Consider the following 21952-nt stretch of genomic DNA (forward strand, 5'->3'; position numbering starts at 1 on the left):
GGAAATTCTTGATTGAATATCTCGAACCGGGAGAATGTATTGGTTCTGCTGAAAACCTCCGACATTACTACATGAATAATCGACGCTTGATATTTTGCTGGTTTTTTAATGCAGATTGTTTTTATTCCTCGAATCAGATAACTGTTACAATAATATTAATACTGCTTCTTATTCAACTCTAAAAAAGCGTGCATTTGGGAATAGCTTCGACTTTATAGTCAGTGTAGTTATTTAACAACTCAGAGTAGTGGATAGTTGGAATATCAGGTATCTACCAAGCTTACACCAGTGTTTAATACACCTGTTGGTCAACCTGTAGATCTGCTTGTTGAAAAACAGCTTATTGTATTTGCATCTAGTTACTATTAATCTACGATCTGGCTTACTTGGCTTTATTAAAGATTTGAATATACTTGTGCGATAACCATCTTGTACCTGGCGACTCTCACTTGGTGTTTACACTATTGGTGATTTTACTATTCTACCAGATCTAGTCCATTAATACCACTGCTTTAGTTGGCATTACAGACTCGACCCATATTTATACTTGCATCTCGGACAGTATTTCTAACATCTTTTCTATTTATTACTATGCGTCAAACACTAAATGATTTTATGTCCGAACACTCGCTATCTTTACAAACTTTTGTCCAGTAACACTTTACACTGCTATTATAATGGTGGGTGTTTCTACTACTGACGAAAACCGCAAGCCAATGGATAACATGTAAGAGTTTTCTAGTTGAACTATTCTATTCAAGCCAGATTTGTATTGGTGCTTTACAAGACAGTCAAAAACCCTTTCATTTGAGTTTGACTTGTTTCATGACTTTTGCTCAGATACTTTCTGCGCACTATTCAGTTGGTTCGACTTCATCTTGAATCTAAATCATGGTGGCCATGTCCAAGATGTTTTGCCACGTTTTGTAAATGTCAAATACACGCGTAGTTGACATTAAAATCGACGATCGCTGTGTGCAATCTGGAACGGTTGCATCCCATATAAATCATGCTAACATGTCTAAATGCTCATCTTTTATTAGAAATCATATTGGGTCTATCATACTTCCGACTCCAAGTACTACACCTACCTCTCCTGTATGTACATTGATTTGTATTGAATGATTTGATCATTGGAACTGGAAACTAATCACTCTTGCACTCATTCATCCGTGACTAATCTCTTTTGATTCAAAAGATCGATACCACATCAAATAATCTATATTTTAAAAACAAAAAAGAGTCTGCATTCTCCACTGATACAATAACATCCAAAATTCATGACCCATTCAAACACCCCGACATGATCAAATCCTCACAATCTGCATTAGCCACACCAAAACCCGATACTCCTCAAAGACTGATTAAAGGTACTTGTGGTTTTGTAAACAATCATAGTTTGACTGTCATTGAAAGAACCGCATGGTTTGGTTAAGCTGTTGATTTGAATGATGTCATTTCAATCGACTGTTTAAATAATCTTGTTTAATTCCAATATTTGTTTTATACAAGTTTTTTTCGAGTCAAATTTAAACCAAAAGGATGCCGGTGAGCTGATTCTAGAAACAGACGAAGATTTGGAATGTGCAGATATTCTAGATTTGAGCACGGCTACACCTCCAATGTCAAAAAATCGATGCTATTTAGCTAGAATTCAGACTCCTTCACTCATTCAACCCACACCATTTCAATCATCACTACAATCTTTACTAGCGCATTCAAGTCCAATTACTCCTCATTTTCTTTCGCAAAAACCTAGCAACTCCCTTCTTTCAACCCCACTTGCTCAGTATCTTAGTTCTACCATGGGGATGTCTTCCAATGTATGCAATCAGCTGAAACAGTGCGTTCCACCAGCAAAGATGCTTCGAAATGAAGAATGTGATACCCTTGATTTTCAAAACGACCAACCAGAACTTCATGATACCAAATGTGCCTCTCCAGCTCATTTCAAAGTAGTTTCTGAAGACTTGTGTGTCGCTACTCAGTATGCCACGCGAGATTGTTTGATTGACGACTACAAACAGCTATATACAGAAACATTCAAAAATGTTGATTTGGAAACAATTCGAAAATTTGCTGATAATATTAGTAACTTAGAAGAGGTAATAATCATGTTTGGTGATGACTAAATGGGTGCATATGGTCGCGATGTTCACTGTTTGTATCATGTAAAAAGATCAACCATTGTACCAACTGATTCTATTTTGATATCATGACTTTGTAGAAGGCGGAGTTTGAATGTGTTTTGGATCAGTGGATTAACGATTTATGGGACGAAGCACGGATTGATAGAGTGATTCGAAAATCTGATATTTTAATGCGCCATCCTCAGCTTGAGCCGCCTACAAGATACATAGTTTTGGAATGGATGCGTGAGGTTGTACACTTTTGAACACGTTTACCAACTCAATCTTATTCGGATAGGCTTTTAATAGTGTCGTGTATCAATTTAGGTTTCTGCACAGGTGATTCAGTCCAGAAAAACATTTCACATGGCAGTTAAATTTCTGGATGGATTTCTTGCATTGAATGAAAATTTAGCCGAGGATGATTTTCAACTGGTTGCTGCGGCTTGCCTATTTCTTTCTTCTCGGTTTGAGGTTTGTGGCATTAATCCTGACAAATAGATGCTGTTTATTTATACAGAGTTGCTAATATCTGCATTGGTTTTAAATTGCGTTGTTATTAGGAGACTTTACCACCAACTTTGCGTTTTTTTGCAGAGTTCAATATTGCCGATGTAGATGATCAACAAGAGGTCGAACGAACTATTAAATGTACACGCGATTTTACAGAAAAAGTCGAGGCGAATTTACTTTATGTAGGTTTATTTTGGCATCATGTCATTACTATATCTCAATACTTTTGATTGCAAATTATTCAAGTACCAATTTTTTAAAATGATATTGTTTTAATTGGAATTCTGATAGCATATGCACTGGGATGCTTTAATTCCAACCATGGTTGATTTTCTTGCTCGATATTTTCAATTTGCATATACATTTTGGCCACAAAAAGAAACGCATTGGTTACCCACATCTCTGATGAACAACGAAGTCAACAAAGACTGTTTCAAATGTTTTTCAATGCGTCGATTTGATCCCTATTGGTATGCTTCTGCTGCGAGTATTATGGATCAAACGTTGTTTTATCCCAAATACTTGGAGTACAAGCATAGTGTGATTGCAGCAGCAGCATTTTGGCTTTCATGGCCTGACAAAGGTAAATTATGCCACTATTTTCTCTGTGACAATCATCCTAGAGTTGCAACCAACAACTGTGTGTTTAAAATTTCAGATACCCGACAAGAAGTAGCTGAAGCAGTGACTGGTCTCAAAGTACATCAGATTATGCCATGTGTGGAATTTATTAGAAAATGCGATATTCAAGTTGAAAATTTCATCGAGGTTGTCCGCGGTCCAATGTGGGAGTTTGTTGTCGATGCCAATGCCAACTCGGATGACAAATACAGGACACCATTTGACATTGTCGACAATCAAATTATGGGACTTCCGCGCGACTAATGACCAGATATATTTTAAGTTGTGGCTGCATGTTGATCAACATGCAGCCAGATACGCCCCAACAACATGATTTTTATGTGGACTTTCTGAATATATTGTTTTTTGATGCTTTATTCTTTTACGCTACATTTATATACAACAATTTTTGTGCACATCATGTCTAGAATTGCGTTGAAGTCGCCAACAACTGTGTATCTGGATGTTCTGATGGTGCACATACCAACTCATAGATTGAGAGATTATACTTTGAATTATTGAAAAAGCAGTCGGAGATTAGCTAGTTTTTGTTTTTGCTGTTGGAGTTTGGTTTTGGCTTCAACTGATATGCTACTTTGATGCTGTCGTTTTTCGCTACTTTTTGCAGTGTCTTGTACTTCCGCACCTTGCGTCTTTTTTCTTACATCAGATTCATCATCGTCATCGTCATCATACATATCATCATATATATCCTCGTCGTCATTTTCTGTGTATTCATCTTCTTCTTTAAACGTGGCCTTTGCCATTTCAAGTTTCTTTCGTTGCAAGGCCTGTATATTCTCTTCAATCGACCCCTTGACAATAAATCGAATACTTACTACCGGAAGTGTCTGACCCATACGATGAACACGATCTATGGCTTGCTGTTCAACTGCTGGGTTCCAATAAGGCTCCATCAAGTAAACACGAGACGCAGCTGTAAGATTTAGTCCAACACCTCCAGAACGCAACGAAATGAGCATGATCGTGACTGATGGATCGGTTTTGAATTTCAACATGGCTTCTGAACGAGAAGACAGCACCATTTTCCCCACAAGTTTACAAAACTTGAATCCATGTGTAAGAAGTGGTCCCTATTGCAACATCAGGGTATCATTCCAACACACCATGGTATATAAATGACGGTAAGCATGCAGGTTGCAGCAGTATTGATCCAAAACCATAGTATTACCTCGATCAAACTCAGCATTTTTGTCCATTGGGAAAATATAACACTTTTCACTGGCAAATCAGAAGCTTTGGTTTGAGATCTTACTTCAATTAATGAATCAATCAGTGCTATAATTTTGGTCGGATAGGTTAGCCAGTCATCACTTGCTACAGTCATTCCAATTGGCGTATACTCGTCCATCGGCTTGATCTGTGTTGATTCCTCATTATCTGTGGCGGTATCTATTCCTGTAAATCTTTGGATCGTGGTAGATGTAAGAACTGTATGGCAAATTGAACATGCGGATCCTTTTTCTGATTGAAATACTTTTGAGCAGTCATTACAGAATCTATATATTGTCGGTTATCCAACACAAACATGTGTCAAAAACAATTGCAAAATAGTTGTCTATTACAATACAGAGACCGTGCCAAACTTACAAGTGCCCGCAATACCCAATAAAAATTGGCTGTTCAACTCCATCCAGCACACAGTCACAAGTCACACATCTGTCGTCGCCACTTTCACGATATAGCATAAGCATGTGTCTAACTTCCTTGGCAGTATACCTGAACGTTTTCAATACAAGAGATGTATCATCTGCTTTGGCGGAGTTGTTGGCTACAAGACCATCTGCTGGAATTAAAGAATTTGCATCGTTGACCGTATCTAGAAACTCGATGGGATTTTGAGCAGACGTTCCACTTTCCTTTTTTAAAATCAATTCTCTGATTTCTGGATCATTTGAATTACACAATTTTGGATGTGTGCAGGCCTGCCGCATTCTTAAAATGACTTCCAAAATCAATATATAGTTTTTCAATACTGCATTGTCAGACTCGAGTTGTGAAAACAACTTTTTTCCTTTGGCGTGAATGGCATCATAGATTTCACGCTCCTTGGGCAATAGATCTAGTAGAATTACACGATCAATTTTTTCTGGAATTGAAATCAATGGTTTTCCATCCATCATCTGCGATTTGGTTCTTCGTAAAGTAATAGCCTTCATAATAGTTTGAAGTCGTGTTAGACCAATAGAGTTTGTGCTTTGCTTGATGGGTCTTGCAATGTAATACTTCCAATTTGCAAGAGCATCAAACGGCTGTAGTCGCAAAAACCGCAACAGACTGTATAAATCATCCATGTGGTTTTGAATAGGTGTGCCAGTCAAGCACCACCGCTTTTGTGCCTGTAATAGAAATGCTGCCCGTGCTTGCACTGTCGTTGATGATTTTATAATATGCGCTTCATCCAACACAATCCTATGCCAGTATATCATGTGTAAAGGTGGGGTAGCAGTTGAAGTAGTGGATTGTGAGTCTTCGCCTATATCATCTTCATAATTATCTGGCTTTTTTTGAGAACGCGAACGAAAGTAAGAATTGGCAAGAGTGGTATATGTAGTAATGACAATATCGTATTTGGCAATATGATGTGCATAAATCGATTTCTGACGACCATGATACACATAGACGCGCAGACTGTTGCGTTTTGTATGGGCTTCAATTTGTTCTTCCCAATTTGAAATCGTAGACAAGGGACATACAATCAATGTGGCTCGCGTTGGTATAGTTGCACTACTTTTGTCGAATTCCAACTCAAGCTTGCGTTTCTTGGACATTTCGGAATTTTCTTGTGTTCTAGATGCAGCAAATCCAAACAAGTCACTATGATGAAAAAGAGCAGACATGGCTGAAAATTGATTACTTGCTATACTTGGTTGTTTGGTTGATTTTGGTGGAAGTCTAACAGGAGTTTGTGGCATTGTTTTAACAATCAGAGAGATGACTTCAATGGTTTTACCTAGTCCCATATCGTCTATTTTATAATTACATTACAAGTAAATAAAAGGCATAAACAATATTGCTTTTGATTTGGAAAATGCACAATAGAATGCTACACAACTTACCTGCAAGAATTCCTCCAAGTGTTGGTTGCGGTTTTTTTGCGACTATTTCATTTGTAATCGTGTTTTTGTAAAAGCCATTTGGCAGTTGTGTCCAAAAGCCAATACAAGAAGAAGCAGCGTCTGACGAATCACCATTAATAGTTTCGACACCTTCTTCTCGATTTGTCATGAAATACAATGCCTGGCGTTGATGCTTGTATAGCGGAGTTGACAGCTTTGGGCTTGGATCCATCTCGGGTAATTTTTCAGCGGATACTAGAGAATTATACATGGATTCAATTTGTGATTTGGCAGTGGCAAGAGAGGTTTCAGCTGCAGAAGTTTCCAAAGCATACGTTTTAGGCATAGCATTGGCACGATTAGCCAGTAGCTCTGATTGGGGATTGACATATTCTTTCGAGTTATGTTTTGGTGTTTGAAGATCTATACGACAGTCTAGCAAATAGCTACCGACACGAGTTGCAATGCTACGCATACCATAGATATTAGTCCTGAGTAGTGCATGCGACTTTTGAATTCCCTCGATAGGCAAAAAAGCTTGAAATTGAATTGCTCTAAGTAGTGGAGTAAGCAGCTGTGTAATGCGATTATCAACAACTCCAAGTTCTAGTCTTGTAGTGTTTGCCATGACGTGCAATGAGTAGCGATGATTTTTTTCTACTGCAGAACGAACATCAAGCAATACTGGCATATCGATCTGGCTCTGAATGCTTGCTTGTATATTTTTAGAATTTATGTTGGTAATGTATGTATTGAACATACCATAACACACGATTGGATCTATAGGTGGGTTTTTTACACTGATGACTTGAATTTCCGGCGTGTCATCATCCGATTCAGTAAGATCTACAACACTAGTTGATGACTTGGGTTCCTGTTTTAATTGATTCAAGGCAGATTCATTATGCAAGTGTTGAGTAGTAGCAGCAGATGGATAGTGAGCTGTTGTGGGCATGGACTGAGAAGTTGCTGATATATCAGATGACAAAGTAGGAGGTAAAGATGTATATGATATTTCATCAGAAATAACAATAGGTTCGTTGGAAATAACGTAGCTAGTAGAAAGTTTAGGTTTAGCGTTTGAATGGCTCAAAGATGATGAGCTCAAAGGGGTTCCAACAGTATGCGAATGGCTAAATTGGTCGTAATGACGACAATCCGGATTCTTTTGATTGCAATTGCTGTTCATTGATGAATCAAGGTAAAAATCATGTTTAGAGTATTGACTATAATGATCTTTGGTATGTGATTGTTCAGAATGATGGCAGTGTTGATGAGCAGACGATGCAGTTTGCTCATCATTGCATTGATAGTACTTTTTAGGCTGATGGTTGCTATGATGTGGTTGAGAGTGCTCTAAAAAAGAATCATGGTCTTTACTAGAAGGATCCATGGCTCAAATAAATATATTAGAGTAGTGATGCTCGTCTTTATAAGCAATAACCCTGATTTTTATTAGCCGTATTCGGGTAAAATCAAATAATAATGTCAAAATATATAAACGGCCAGTTTTGATTGGCGACAGTCTGACTGAACGATATTACTTTTTAAACTCTTTGGTTGAATTAGCCTTTGTGCTCATTCCTGTATACAAAACTAGACATGTTCATATTACTGTTTCAATACATTCCATATTCTTGACATATTTTTAACCAACTTTTCTTTTTTTTTCAAACTCAACATTGGTTGAATGTCATGGAAACATTCATTTTCGAGATTGCTCTCAACTAGAACGTATCCGAGTTTTAAAAAACATGGTCGCGGTTGATCCCAACACTGGAATGCGATTGCTCAACCTGATTTTCTTTTGAATGAGAGTCATAAAATCACTCCTGATCCGTTAATTCAAATCACTAAATGTACTGCCACTGTTGATAAAAACAAATACAAGGCTCATATTTATATCACAATTCAAAACACCTCCAATCTGTAAGTGACATGCACGAGGGATTAAATCCAAACTATAAATAGATGCAGTCACTAAGCTACTGTATCAACCCATGTAGCACGGTATATAATGTGTCTTGTGATTGGCAAGTTGTCGCGATATTCAGAAACTTTGACCAGCAATGCATCGGTTATATCATTATTGGAATCCAGCTCGATGTGTAATGTAATGTGTCGTGTAAATATACCTGTACGTGATCGTGTATCTGATCTACGCATGGTCATAGTTATAATATATTCCAGAACATCAGATGGAATTTTACAATATGGGTATCCGATCACTGCAACGACCACACAAGCACAATGTAAGTGGCAATGAACAGTACATACTTCGCCTTGACTTATGGATTCAGACCAGTTGGACTTGCCCCAATCTACTCATCAAATACTAAAGTACTCAACTAGCAAAAAGTATACGTGATATCAAAATCAATATATTTGCCTTGAATAATGAGACGGTTATTGATTGTGTCAAAACTTGTGCGTGAAATTCCAGAAATTCATTTGTAAGATTGTACATGTTTTGGACAATACTTTCAACCCAACAACAAAGATATGGGTTGTTTTATCAATAAAAGCATGCATTTTGACTGGAAAGTGAATTTCTCAAACATACTGGCCATATTTAAATCCGAATGAATAGATGGTGCTTGAACCCCGCATATCAAACAGTTATTTAGAATCAGATTTAGAAACCAACTTTACGTACAAATCAGACTGTTGTAAAAGCGTTTCGTGTGTTCCTGACGAGACAATATGGCCATGATCCAAGACATGAATACACGTAGATAGTATAGAAGAAACACCCAATAATACCGTTTTTCTTGAATGAAAATACTGCCAAATCACACTTGAACTTTATTTGATATACTAACATGAATATTAAAAATACATTTTATTCAAATAAAGTCGCTTGACTTGCTTGTTGTTTAAACTCCATCTTTTCTTGCAAAGTAATTTCATCCTCAATCATTAAAACTACCTCCCGTGGAACAACCCTAACGGTTGTATATAATGGTTTCCCATCAATATAACCAGATACAAATGATGGTTGCTTCGTTCCATAGTTAGGACCAGAAGATTTTTGTAAACGCGCCGATCGTCTTTGTGGTTTTTCTGTAGTATCGAAATACTTTGGCTTGATAGTGGTTTTTGTTGGTGTTTCCGCTACTTGTGATGATTCTTTCATGGATATTGCTTTTATAGATTCAACCAACGATTCTCGCTTTGATAGTAAACATATGGCAATGGCTTTTAAAAATGTTGTTCCCATTGGTTGAACCAAACTGGAATTGACGTGAGGAGTATGTTCGGCATCATCATCATACGGAAAAGTCAATATAGCATTCCGGTCATTGTTTTCGACAAATAGTTTCCATTGCTTTTGTGTGAATAAAAATGTTGGGCAGTTGAACGAGTATAGTGCTGAAATGACTTGAATGCCTCTGGATGAATGATACCACATTTCTCCTTGTCCAAATGTCCGATGCGTTTTGGCTTCTGATGCGATGAGATGAACACCATTATCGTTGAGGAAATGAGGGTCGCATTTGCCTCGGATGTCATATTCATATCTAGCAAGAATACCGCCCACGATGATTTTGGTCTCAGAGCTTGCGATCAGATCAAGACCAAAACGGCTACCAATAGCTTCAACGAGGCCAGCAAACTGAAATTGGATATCGCTTTCTGACGCATCTTCTGGCAATGCACTGAAACGATTCAACTTCCTAATGATATATCCGTCTTGAGCAATTTGATTATATTTTTCTTCCCAGTCACTTGGAGTGTCCAATAGGGCAGCCAATGCATCGAGAGTACCAACATTTTGAATGTTTCTGTAGATAAATGGATTTAAAAGGCGGTGTGATAAGTTTGACGCTGTTGGCTTTCTGACAAGCACAACGTCTGTGCCTTCTGTTGTTTTCCAAGTTTGAGGTTCTAGTATCCAAGTAGAGTGTTCTCCAGAAGGTGGTGTGATTTGTTGGTCCATGTGTTGTTGATTTTGTTGTAGTCTTGTAGAGATGGAGTATTGTTCTTCATCCTCTGTGTCTAATTCAAACTGTGCTTCACCTTCCGACTCAGTGTCAGTGCCAGCATAGTCTTTTGGGTAAGTGCGAACAAGGTGAGCATCTGGTAAAGAAGGTATGACTTCTGACATTTTCGTTTGAGCAAGAAAATTGATAATACAAATTCAAATGTATTTTCGGCCATCACATAATAGTTTCCTAATTCTTTACAATTATAAACTGTAATTACAATTGGTTTTTGATTCAAATGAATTCAGTAGTTAAACCTTGCAAGCACTTAAATAGAACTACACTATATGACATTTATACATTGAATACTATTAGTTACTCACTGACTATCTAGTGTTTGTTGATTCCGGGTTATCTTGGCACTATTTTCCTGCAGCATTTGATATTTCTCTGCAAACCTGATCAAATCAAAAAAATGCACAAAATGTCAAGTTATAAACAAAACCACAATCTATTCACAAATGTGCATGCATTCATGGACTTGCCTGGCAGAAATGCGAGCCAACCCGGCACCAATCAATAAAATCACTGGGAATGGAAGAACCATCAGCACTGCCATCATCCACGAGTTTGAGACTCCAATGTAAATTCCAACTGTTAAATTCACCACACTTCTTAGAATATCAGCCAACAAGTTTCCAGAAACAGTCCCAATTTTCTCGGTCGAATCTGCCAAAACAAGCTCCAAATTTGTCGGCGTATACATTGGATCACCAAAAAACTCCATGTCTTGATATACTACATGTTGAAAGATCTTTTCGCGAAGCTTGTACATATTGCGCGATGCAGCGTATCCAAATCCTACTGCATTCATTACAGCTGCCACCAGAGAGCACATGCCAATAATGATCATTGCAAGTGACCAAAAGTTTGTAGAGGCAGTAATTTGGTCAGATGTGTGCAAAGCATAGCCTGCAACCACTTTTCCAATGACAAACCCTTGAAGTGGAGATTGAAGGCCTTCTATTGTACTTCCAATGTATCCAATGAGAAGATACGGCCATTCTTGTTTGGTTTCCAGCCAAACACGTTTGAAAAATTGAAATGATCGAAAAAGTCGATCAAATAGCTCGTTGAATGGTCCATCAGATTTCATTGGATTTGCTCCACCTTTGACATTGGTTGATTTTGACAAAAAAGGCTCTTCAGAACAGTCGTCCATAGGCTGTATTTCAGCAGATGCACTACTTCTTTTCCTGAGTAAACCATGCCTATTGTCAGCTGTGGGTGTATTGACAAGTGGGATGGCTGCAGTGGTCGAATATGCACTAGTTTGGCGAGTTTCCAAAAGTGTTTTGAATATTGTTTGAGATTCAGTTAGTTTTTCAAATGATCCATCTTCGGCAACATGCCCCTCCTTGAATACAATAATGCGAGTAAACTCTGTAAGCGAGGCAACGCGATGGGAAACACAAAGTATTGTCTTGTTTTTTCGAGACTCGATCAAGGAGTTCATGACAAGCCGTTCTGTAGATGTGTCTAAAGCACTTGTTGCTTCGTCTAAAATCAACATTCCAGATTCAGCTCCAAGATAGGCACGAGCAATGGCTAAACGCTGAATTTGACCACCACTTAGAGAAGTGTGCAAACCAGAAATATCAGTATCATATCCATCTGGAAGCTCATTGATGAATGTAGATGCCTGAGAAATGTTGCATGCGTTCTGCACGACTGATCGGGATACCTGATCTGTATTACCGTGAATGCCGAGACTCACGTTATAGTGTATTGAGCCATCAAACAAATCCGAGTTTTGACTTGATATTCCCATATGTTTACGCAACCACAGCGTGCTGATGGTGGTGATGTCCACTCCGTCAAGTAAAACTGTTCCGGAATCGGGTTTATACAAGCCGGTAAGCAAGTGCAAGACTGTAGATTTTCCACATCCACTTGGCCCAACAAATGCTACAACTTGGCCAGGATTTAATGTCAAACTGAAATCTTGTAAAACCCATCGATTGATGCGTGATGGATATCTAAATGAATACGTTGAATTGATTGAGTATATTGATTAAAGTAAATCAAAATGTAACACCAAGCCATGTCCATTCAAACACTTGCCTAAACCAGACGTTTTTAAATTCGATTTTCCCAATAAATCGCGGTGGTTCAATACCAACATGAGTCTGTCCAGGATCTTCCAACTGACCAAGCTGGACTAAAAGTGCATGTAAAACTAAAAATCCGTATTGAAACTCTCTGCTTGCCTGACCGATATTTCCCAATGCAGTGATACCGACAGCAATCTGTGAAAACGAGTTGAGCACATCTCCAGGAGTAATCTCATTGGCAGCGACTAGTTTTCCACCAACATAAAACGATACTGCAAATGCACAAAGCATAGTGAATGAATACGATCCCCAGCCGAATCCATCGAATATGCATTTTTGCTGATGTACAGCACACGCTTCTGCCAAATGGCTTGTGTAGCGAACTGATTCGTAGAATTGACGATTAAAAGCCATGACTGTTTTGATTGAAATAAAGACTTCGTGAGCAACAAGACCAGCATATCTGTACGATTCTCGCAACTTTTTATCGAATACAGACGAAGTATGGTGCATATAACCCAATACTGCTCCAACCACTGGGAATACTGCTAGGATTGCCAATGATAGTTTTACACCTAGATTGCATCGAGTATAATTGAAAGCATGTCAAGGAGTAGTATAATCAAGCCATATATAACAATTTAATGATTCTACTTACTGCTATGTAATGCAAGATACGATCCGAAAATAAATACAACCAAGTTACGAATCACCCAAGGTAGCTTTTCAGAAATTACAGTTTCGATACGATCGATATCACTAAATATCAAAAGAGGGTTAATACCATTGCAAGTTATTCAAGACAATACATGAATAGAAAGAATTCACCTTGAAATGGATTGAATCAACAACTGTGACGAGTTTGATTCTCTCCAAACCGAGTCTGACGCCAACAATGCATTCATATATCTTGTTCGCAGAGACTAAAATAATTATAATTAATATTATAAACAGTGAATTCAAGACATTCTTGGTTGACATACTTGAACTTGCATCTGAGCAATAAGTTTGAATACAAAAGATTGAGCAGCAGAAACAAGCCATGCAGCCAATGCAAGAACAAATGCATACATGAGCAGCTCATTCAAGGACAATGCAAACTTTGACTTTGCATGACTCTCATTAGGACTGATAACTGAAGCATATTCAGAGAAGATGGAAGTGAATTGACCCAACAATAGATTTCGAAATGGTTGAATAGTTCCTTCTACAATGGATAGAAGACTAGCTAAACACAGTAACCATCTTATATAAACTGGAACAAGACTATAAAAGGATGGAGTAGATTTGTGTGTATTGGACTGATAAGATCCAGTCAATGGTTCGAGTAAAGGACTTGTCTTGTCCATATGATGGTTGAAACCTAAACAACCCTAACATTCTGTTCAACTATCACTTTGATAAGCATAACTGTACAACACTATTCATTAACATCTAATGTTTTCTAATTCATAATCTAATAGTATTCATAAATGATCTTCTTTCTAAACCAATACACAATATCTATGACAACTTTATAAAATATAAATCTGATTACAAGATATATTAAGTTATGAAACAGTATAAAGAATGCATTGAAAGTCTTGAAAATACATTGACAGTTTTAGAAAACTATCGATAAACTGCACTAACAACTAACCATCCAATATTAAGTATACCACATATAGATCCAGTAGCTGCTAACATGACAGAAAATGGTCGTCTCCATCCACCCGTTTCAGGTGTCGTCAAATTCCAATAAAACAATGCAGGCATCACAAAACACATGATAACTCCACCTGTTCCTCCAACAAACGACAGTACATCTTCCAAAGTGTTAAACCACAAGGACATGAGGTACGTGAATACAAGAATAGATGTGGTTAAAATGTAACTGCGAGAATGCTCTTGCTGCATGGCACTATGTAGCGATCTGTGAGCATACCAAAACAAATTCGAAGTCATGTATGGAGCAGCTGTAATCGGTGAAGTAATGGTTTCTGCAAGAGTGTGGTAAGCAAGAAGACGAGTGTATCGAGATTGATAGGCAAATGTTGTCAAGACTGAATCAAGACATGCACGACACGGGTGCACTTGAATCGGAACAGACAGTGCAGCAAGCAAAGCGTACATGAGTCTTGCAAACGTAATAAACGGTGTGTCTGGAACTATATAAAGAGTGTTTGAATCAGCAAATATGATTTAGAATTGCTATACAATAAAATCGACAATAGCTTACAATTATCAAGAATTAAAACCATTGAAGAGTTTCCAAAAGCTAAAAATCCGCATATTCCCACAGCAAGATACAGAATTGCTACAGCAATAATACTCAGATCCACAACACGACGAATATGTCGAACTGTTTCTGGAGCAACACTCTCGCCACGATATGTTGCTCCAACTTCATTATAGACTGAAAAAATCTACAGTAGCAATATAAACCACAAACGTTAAAGTCAAAAAACACAACATAGTGAATAGAATGCAATTAAATGAGCTCACGTTTTGATGGCATGTAAACGCAAATATATAGATGGATATCGTTTGAAATGCTTCTATTCGGACAGAAAACCAAGGAATGTCCTCGTGTTGATCAACACCTTTGTGTGGATGTGGTGCAGAATAGCTCAGCAGGATCACCGCAAACGCAATATAAAGTGCAGCACCAAGACACGTTGACGAAAACCACCAAAACTCATCCACCGATTTTGCATAACACAATGGTGCAATCAAAACTAGAAATGCTATAAAGATTGGACCAACATTAGCATATAATCATGAATAGAAATACAAACTAGAACCAATCTAAACCATCAAAGTAAAATCAAACTCACCAAACATCCAAAACTGCGGAATTTGAAATAAATGGTACAACCACGAACCAACAATAAATTCAGGAAACAGCACTGCTGCAGCCTTAGGCATTGAATCAGCTATGGATACCAAATAGGATACAGCAAATCCATAGCAACAGGCCGACATGGCAATATCTGCCCACATTGCTCCTTGACGACCCATGGCTGTCCTAGCCAATGCACCATATGATGGCTCACCTTCTTGAATAAATAGCGATGTTTGTTGAGGAATACGGCCAGTACCAGTTCCATATGCCAACTGTGCAGATGAGATCAACAGTCGAACAGAAAACCATGTCGCGGCAGCTGAGCACAAAATTAAAAACGATCCATAGCCAATACCAACCGTGGCAAAAGCATATGGAATGCTCATTAGTCCGGTTCCCATGATGGTGTTACATAAATCAATCGTAGATGTAAGAACTGATGGACATGGTCGACCATGAGTATTGACTGTAGAATTGACTGTATTCCTGCGTAAAAACGATCCCTGGCGTAAATATCGAGAATCAATTGTTTCTTGACTATCTGATTGATGCAATTCTTCTGGTTCGGTCTTGTATATGCGATTACCATCGAGACTGTTGCTGAGCAATGAGTCTGCACTAGTCCGTGTTCCACCATAATCAGGAAATTCCATAGAACGTGCACTTGCAAACGATCCATGTATATACATACTATTGGTGGTAGTATTGTGTGAAAAACTGTTAGGAGTAGCCATAGATGCATCAAATATATCAAAATTAGGATCATTGTACAGATCAATAGGCACCGAAGGACGTCTTGAATGAAACGATCCATCATCACGAGAAGGAGATCCAAACAAAAAATGACTGCTACTACTGCTTCTAGCAGCCATTTTGTTTTCTATATTGTTGTTGTGCATGAAATAGATTGAATCAGAGGATGGACGTGGAATACCCAATTCAGTCGAGGGCGGATATTCTGGGCTATTTGGAAACGGCGATTGCAACAAGCTTTCATTGTCATTTGTATTGAAGTAGTTGGAGTTGATTGCAGGAGATAGCAGCGATCTTGTGATTGAAGACACAGTTGATGTGATAATAGGTGAATGGAACAAGGATTGAGAAGTAGATGCTTCGGGTGATTGAGAAATGTGCGAATTATCGTGTGAAAAATCAGCCATAGAACTAGATTCAGTTATTGAAGCAGGAATATTAGCAGATGATTGATGCCGAGAATCCATACGCCTGAGTTCTACAGAAGCCGGAATGGTGAATGAATGACGATGTTTAAGCGTACTGTGTGGTGTAGCGTTATTTCGATTGACGCGAGTGCTATAGGCAGAAGCAGCGGGTATATGTTCTCTTTGAAGATCCATAAGAAGTTGCTGTGATTTGTGTTTATGGTACAGAGCAGCTTGTCTTCGATTACTATTATTACTACTAGCATGAGTAGGATTGTCTATATTATTATCGTGGTTTAAAAACGGTGAAGCCATGCTCGCGCTACGATTGAAAACCTTCCGAACAAGCCTTCGTTGAGGAGTCAAATGCTGATGAGGATGTCCATTTTCTCCACTGGAATAACCATTACTACTGCTACCCGAGGCGATGGTGCTTTTCATAGCCTTGGATGCATGTTGGTGTAAAGGTCGTGGTGGTTGAGTGTAATAAGGATGTGGATGATGAACATGTCGAATATTGCTGGAAGTGCCATGTTTTACACCAGTGGTCGCAGTCTCGACACACTCTCTACTCTCTACTAACCCATCACTCTCTTCCACTTGCTTTGAATCCATGTCAAGTCAAACCTGGATTGCAATTTGTGGCCATTCAAGCATTTCGGTTGTTTGGTTTTGGCCAATTTTGACTATTTTGGCCATTTATTTTCTGTCAAGAAATTCATCTTTTTATACATTTGATAATGTGTGAACTGGAGTTGAATGTGTCGAGTATAATTGATAAAAGTCGAGTTTATTCGTGTTCAATACGAAACTAATCCCATTTTTCATGTACAATCCTATGAGTTTATTTAGTCAAACTCTTGTCATATCTACTATTGGATTCTCGTAATTGATTCTCTAGATCTCGAATTCGCTCCAATAACTGTGCTGTTAATCCTTCCTTGTCATGATTGCATGAACATGTCCAATCTATTGGCGTCTGAACACATTGGTCTTGCATTACTGTGTTAGGATAATTCAAAACAGTCTTGCTGCCAATAACAGCATGATCGATTTGCTCCTTGTCTATATTCACTTCATCGGTTTGGATATGCACTTCAGTCACATTGCGATGTTTGTTTTTTTGTAAAGCATATTCAAATAGTTTTAAATCCACCAGCAATTGTTGTGCAGTCGGTCTTTTTAGTGGATCTTCTGCCGTCATGCATAGAATAAGTGTGGCCTGTCACAATCCATGTTTTAAAAAACAATGCGTTATATTCACACATCAATTGTGATTCTGGAAATCTGAGCAAGTAGTTTACCTCTTTTGGATATTCCTTGACAAGCAGATCTGGAAGAATTCCTGATCGTAGATTACTGATCAATGTTGCTCGCTCCATTCCTGTTCGGCAGACACATAACAATTCAAAAAGTATAATTCCTAGCGAAAATATATCCGATGAGTGCGTGTACCAATCTGATTGTTGCGGATCAAGTTGTTCAGGTGATGCATACTACTCAATATGTAAGCATGTGCTGTGTTGATACATTTTAGTCTGCTGTAGAGCAACTTACAGTTATCGTCCCCACTCCAATGGTTCGCGCAACTCGTTTGGAATGACTTTTTTCTGCTGGTAAAACAGTATCTGACAAAGTGGGTGATAACGAAATAGGCAATTCAGATACAGTCGCCAGTCCAAAGTCACCAAGCTTCCATTCTCCTCGACTTGAACTTCCTTCATATGGTTTCCAATAAATATTTTTTGGCTTGACATCTCTGAAAATTCATGCAGTTACAAATCGTATTAGTACTATACTCGATCACTATGCTACGCATTATCTAAAAACATCAATTTTGGTCAAATGTCAACATAATATCAAAAAATACCTGTGAACCAAGCCTTGAGAATGGATACAAGCAAGTCCAGACAAAATATGACTAAAGCAATCTATAGCAGCACGTTTTCGTTTAGCAGATATCATTCTGTCAGTGCAGGCATTTTGTCTTTCCAGCCAGTCGTGTAATGTGTTTTCGCACAATTCCATTTGAATAAACAATGCCAGTTCACGAAAGTTTGGACCCTGGACACATACTGCAGATTCAAACAAGTCAGGTTGTTGAGCTGGCACAATAGATGTAATGCGATCGCTTTGGTGTTCTTGTAGAAATGTTGCATCACATTCTGGTGCTTTTTGCTCAAACACAATTTTTGAATATTCAGTTTCTATAGATGACAATACTGATTCTAATGAAGATGTATCAACACATGACGTGGAATCATCTGACAGATCACTAGCATCAGTAGAACATTCATTCGGTACTTGTACATGTTCTAGCCACGATGAATAGTATCGCACAACATGTGGATCTGCCACTCTAGCGAGTAATTTGACTTCTCGAAGCACCTGAATATATTGTAGTATGAGTTTCATATAGCTGTTTGATTACCTCTAATAACACAAACCAGCACTAATCATACCTTTTCAATGTTTTTGGAGTTTCGATCAACCAATCTGATTTTCTTGACAGCGTACTCACGTCCATCCAATCGATTGCGACATCGATGAACTTTTCCAAATGCTCCACGACCAAGACAATCCAGCTCATCAAAATCATCATAATATCTAGATGTTTTGGTTTGAAGATACTCTGAAAAATCGGATGGACTAGATCCTTCTAAATGCATTTCCTGTGACGGCCAAGATCTCCTATAAATGAAAAAGAATCAGCAGCAACGCACACATGATTTTAAGCTATAAAACCCGGTAAAGCATACATACCTAGAAGGTAAATTTTCCAAAGCGTTGCCGTACCACTGCGAGTCTACATTAGATTGAGAGTATAATAAAGAAAGTCGTGGCTGGGAGAGATTTTCATTTGGAGAATCCGATTCGGTATATATGAGTAGTCGTTGACTCTTTTCAACTGCATGAACCTCTTCCATTGCCTGCATAACCAGTTCTCGAAATGCTTTTTTGTAACTTTCTCGAACTGTGGATAATTCTTCAATAAAATCGCTCGATGCAATAATCTAATTTTACATGGTCAATGTTTTATGGACACGAATAGCAACATCAGCGCATATCCAAGCCAAAATACATACTCCCATTTTTGACAGCTGTTTGCACAAGACAAAAAACAGCTGTTTGTTTTTATCTCCTGACAAATCATACAACATACAAAAGTTCTAATGCATTGCAGTAGTCAGGGTTAGGCTTTCTGTTATGAGACCAAGCCAAAGCGTCTGATAATCAATTTGAACCTACTTCCAGCAACGACACAAGTAGCAGCTGAGACTGCCTGTTTTTTCGAAGTTTATCTCTGCGACCTGGAGTAGATTCAGAAGTAACTGATCGTTGATGGTGTTGAAAGTAATCAGATGAGATTCCTTTGGCTGTGTGTATATCTGATGGTGTTGAGAGTGGAGTAGACGATGGTCCAGAGTCTGATATACAATGAGAAACAAGCTCATCGTTTGCTAACGAATGATTAAAAGTTGAATTCGCTATTCAATGCAGTTGGAATCCATCATCAAAGTAATCATGTTAGATCCGAGTTATCACTGAACAAAGGTCTAGTTTTGATACAGAAAAATGCAAGTCTTTTGAATCCATGTTCATGTCCATGTCCATGTCCATAGCAAAAGGGCTGTTTAGAATATTGAAGAGTTTGAATTGATAAAAACTGAATATAAAAGTTGTGCCAATTAAGCTGAATGATATAGACAGACTCGATTGATATTTTCTTTGAAATAATTGAGCAACTGTACCTTCATCTTCAGAGTGGTTCAAACTATGATTTTCTAGTTTGTTCATTGAATTGTCAACTCGGATTCGCGTAGAACAAAACAGGTTTCTTGCATCGACTGTCTTGAAATAAGAAATGTGCGAATTATTTGCTTTTGTATTGAAAACTGAATGCGTCGATCAATAAAGTATCGCTTTTTTAAAATAGTTTTTCATGTTCATCCGACTCGTGCATTGCAGTTTAGATAAACTCGTTCGTGTGTTTTAAAACCTTGCAGATACGCTTTAATTCAAAAAGAACAATTTCAAGAGTGCAATTATATACGCCAGTCACCAAAAGACTAGTTGAATGTTACAAGTTTAAAATCACACAATGTTTTGCAGTAAATTAGTATCAATCATCACATGAAATTGACATTTCTAATATTTCATTCCGTATGAATACGCTGTAAAGCCATTTCAACGCGACGCAAGAATCAACCCATTAGTCAGGTGATATCATGTGATGAGAATTCACTTTGAGTTTGACATTCGTGAAATGCATTTCTTTTGCTTTGATTTGTAAACTATTATTAGAATAGTCGTCGAGATCCACACACTACAAAGATGAATGAAACAGATTTGACCAATATATTTGTTATTGTAAGTCGGATGATTATTTCATGTGTTTTATATTGTCAAACATTGAATTCACAGTATCTGCAATGAACCCATTTACAACTTAGAACAATATACGGCGCATAGAATATACTGTTTTTTCTCAGTATTCTGCACGGAATGAACTTGAAACAGACTTTCAGGATAAAACTGCATCAACTTGCACATTTCTGGAACCAACTTGTATTTCATCAATGACTGAAAATCCAGCCAATTTAACTATTCCGATTCAGCCAGAATCATCCACTCTGCAACTACCTCATAGGCAGCCTACTTTGCAACTTACTCGCATGTCGCATTTTTGTAAAACTTTTTTATATAAAGAATTGGAGCGGTCTTTGGATTTAGGGTTTGCTGCTGTATGGGCTCGACAGGATCTGAGTAGAATATCACTCCAAGAGTTTCTGGATGATGTAATTGTAGATCTAAGTGATTGTAAACTGTGGGTGTTTTCATGGAACATACAAAACCCTGTTTCTTCATATATACCTGTTTCCACATTAATTCGGGGTATATTGATTTGTATGTCTGTCGAGATGTTCAGAATTCAAATCTTGTGCTTACTATTTTTATTTATTTAGAATCAAGCCGTGGAGGGTTTGATGCGAGTCAAATCTATGATACAGCTGGATCGACAGAGAATAAATCTACTCGGGAATATACACTTTACCTGGAAGCAATGCATAATTTATTTGAACGGTTTGTGTTGCAATGAGATGTTGGAGTGCTCTGTTTAAAACATATAGTTGGAAAGACTTGAATGAGACTTGTTTCTCACTTACGCATGGGTTTGTAGGAAGCTTGGCTATACACGACTTGGATGCTATTTTTTGAAAAGTTTGGATGCATGTACTTGGCCAACGTAAGTAGGTTTACCAGGACTTGACAAGTTTATAGAATTTCTGACACGTTCAAACAGCCGTGGAATCTGTGTTTTTCGGCTGTTTATTTATCTGGTATACGGAAAACTGGTTATCCAGCCTGTTCAGTCTATCCTTAGGTTGGAGCCCTTAAATCCAGAATGGCTCAAGAAACACTCTAGTATTTCCAAAAAGGTGGTGTTGTGATATTTTACTATTAATATGTTGGCATTCATACAATTGCTAAACTGGTTTGATGTCAGATTAAAGTTTTTATAGCACCGCACGGCATTTCTGCACAGCTGATTCCATCCGAGTATGCTGACATCTACCACATTC

The 21952-nt window shown here is 38.0% G+C and overlaps 7 protein-coding genes across 7 annotated transcripts in view; 2 read left to right on the top strand and 5 right to left on the bottom strand.

Annotated features, from left to right (window-relative positions):
* Positions 1-677: 677 nt before the first annotated feature.
* BATDEDRAFT_90874 (uncharacterized protein) lies at positions 678-3527 on the top strand (the record flags this gene model as incomplete). Its single annotated transcript, XM_006681181.1, has 9 exons — positions 678-727; positions 1044-1098; positions 1199-1370; positions 1513-2105; positions 2228-2380; positions 2457-2603; positions 2693-2824; positions 2934-3225; positions 3301-3527. The coding sequence occupies 9 exons, from the start codon at positions 678-680 to the stop codon at positions 3525-3527; spliced, it is 1821 nt and encodes a 606-aa protein (XP_006681244.1).
* Positions 3528-3778: 251 nt separating this feature from the next.
* BATDEDRAFT_90880 (uncharacterized protein) lies at positions 3779-7736 on the bottom strand (the record flags this gene model as incomplete). Its single annotated transcript, XM_006681242.1, has 4 exons — positions 3779-4357; positions 4456-4783; positions 4875-6252; positions 6344-7736. 4 exons carry the CDS (start codon positions 7734-7736, stop codon positions 3779-3781), a joined length of 3678 nt encoding a protein of 1225 aa, XP_006681305.1.
* A 1435-nt stretch (positions 7737-9171) lies between these two features.
* BATDEDRAFT_35824 (uncharacterized protein) lies at positions 9172-10451 on the bottom strand (the record flags this gene model as incomplete). The annotated part of the gene is made up of 1 exon (XM_006681109.1): positions 9172-10451. The coding sequence occupies one exon, from the start codon at positions 10449-10451 to the stop codon at positions 9186-9188; it is 1266 nt and encodes a 421-aa protein (XP_006681172.1). The 3' UTR covers positions 9172-9185.
* A 1139-nt stretch (positions 10452-11590) lies between these two features.
* Positions 11591-12959, bottom strand: BATDEDRAFT_13392 (uncharacterized protein; the record flags this gene model as incomplete). The annotated part of the gene is made up of 2 exons (XM_006680940.1): positions 11591-12308; positions 12388-12959. Coding segments are annotated over 2 exons (1290 nt in total), but the record flags the coding sequence as incomplete, so codon positions are not given.
* A 1086-nt stretch (positions 12960-14045) lies between these two features.
* BATDEDRAFT_2177 (uncharacterized protein) lies at positions 14046-15647 on the bottom strand (the record flags this gene model as incomplete). The annotated part of the gene is made up of 5 exons (XM_006680909.1): positions 14046-14530; positions 14602-14724; positions 14831-15109; positions 15200-15418; positions 15464-15647. Coding segments are annotated over 5 exons (1290 nt in total), but the record flags the coding sequence as incomplete, so codon positions are not given.
* A 1564-nt stretch (positions 15648-17211) lies between these two features.
* Positions 17212-20165, bottom strand: BATDEDRAFT_90877 (uncharacterized protein; the record flags this gene model as incomplete). Its single annotated transcript, XM_006681243.1, has 9 exons — positions 17212-17589; positions 17672-17863; positions 17925-18126; positions 18238-18755; positions 18830-19058; positions 19131-19381; positions 19454-19537; positions 19617-19828; positions 20120-20165. The coding sequence occupies 9 exons, from the start codon at positions 20163-20165 to the stop codon at positions 17212-17214; spliced, it is 2112 nt and encodes a 703-aa protein (XP_006681306.1).
* A 782-nt stretch (positions 20166-20947) lies between these two features.
* The window catches only part of BATDEDRAFT_27048 (uncharacterized protein), a gene marked incomplete at both ends in the record, with an annotated part of 5697 nt that continues 4692 nt past the window's right edge, over positions 20948-21952 (top strand). The window contains 3 exons of the mRNA XM_006681061.1: positions 20948-21275; positions 21624-21808; positions 21877-21929. Of these exons, the coding sequence (XP_006681124.1) occupies positions 20948-21275; positions 21624-21808; positions 21877-21929 (566 nt within the window). The remainder of the gene's footprint in view (positions 21276-21623; positions 21809-21876; positions 21930-21952) is intronic.

This window comes from Batrachochytrium dendrobatidis, assembly GCF_000203795.2.
Source record: "Batrachochytrium dendrobatidis JAM81 unplaced genomic scaffold BATDEscaffold_11, whole genome shotgun sequence".
Lineage (NCBI taxonomy): Eukaryota > Fungi > Chytridiomycota > Chytridiomycetes > Rhizophydiales > Batrachochytrium > Batrachochytrium dendrobatidis.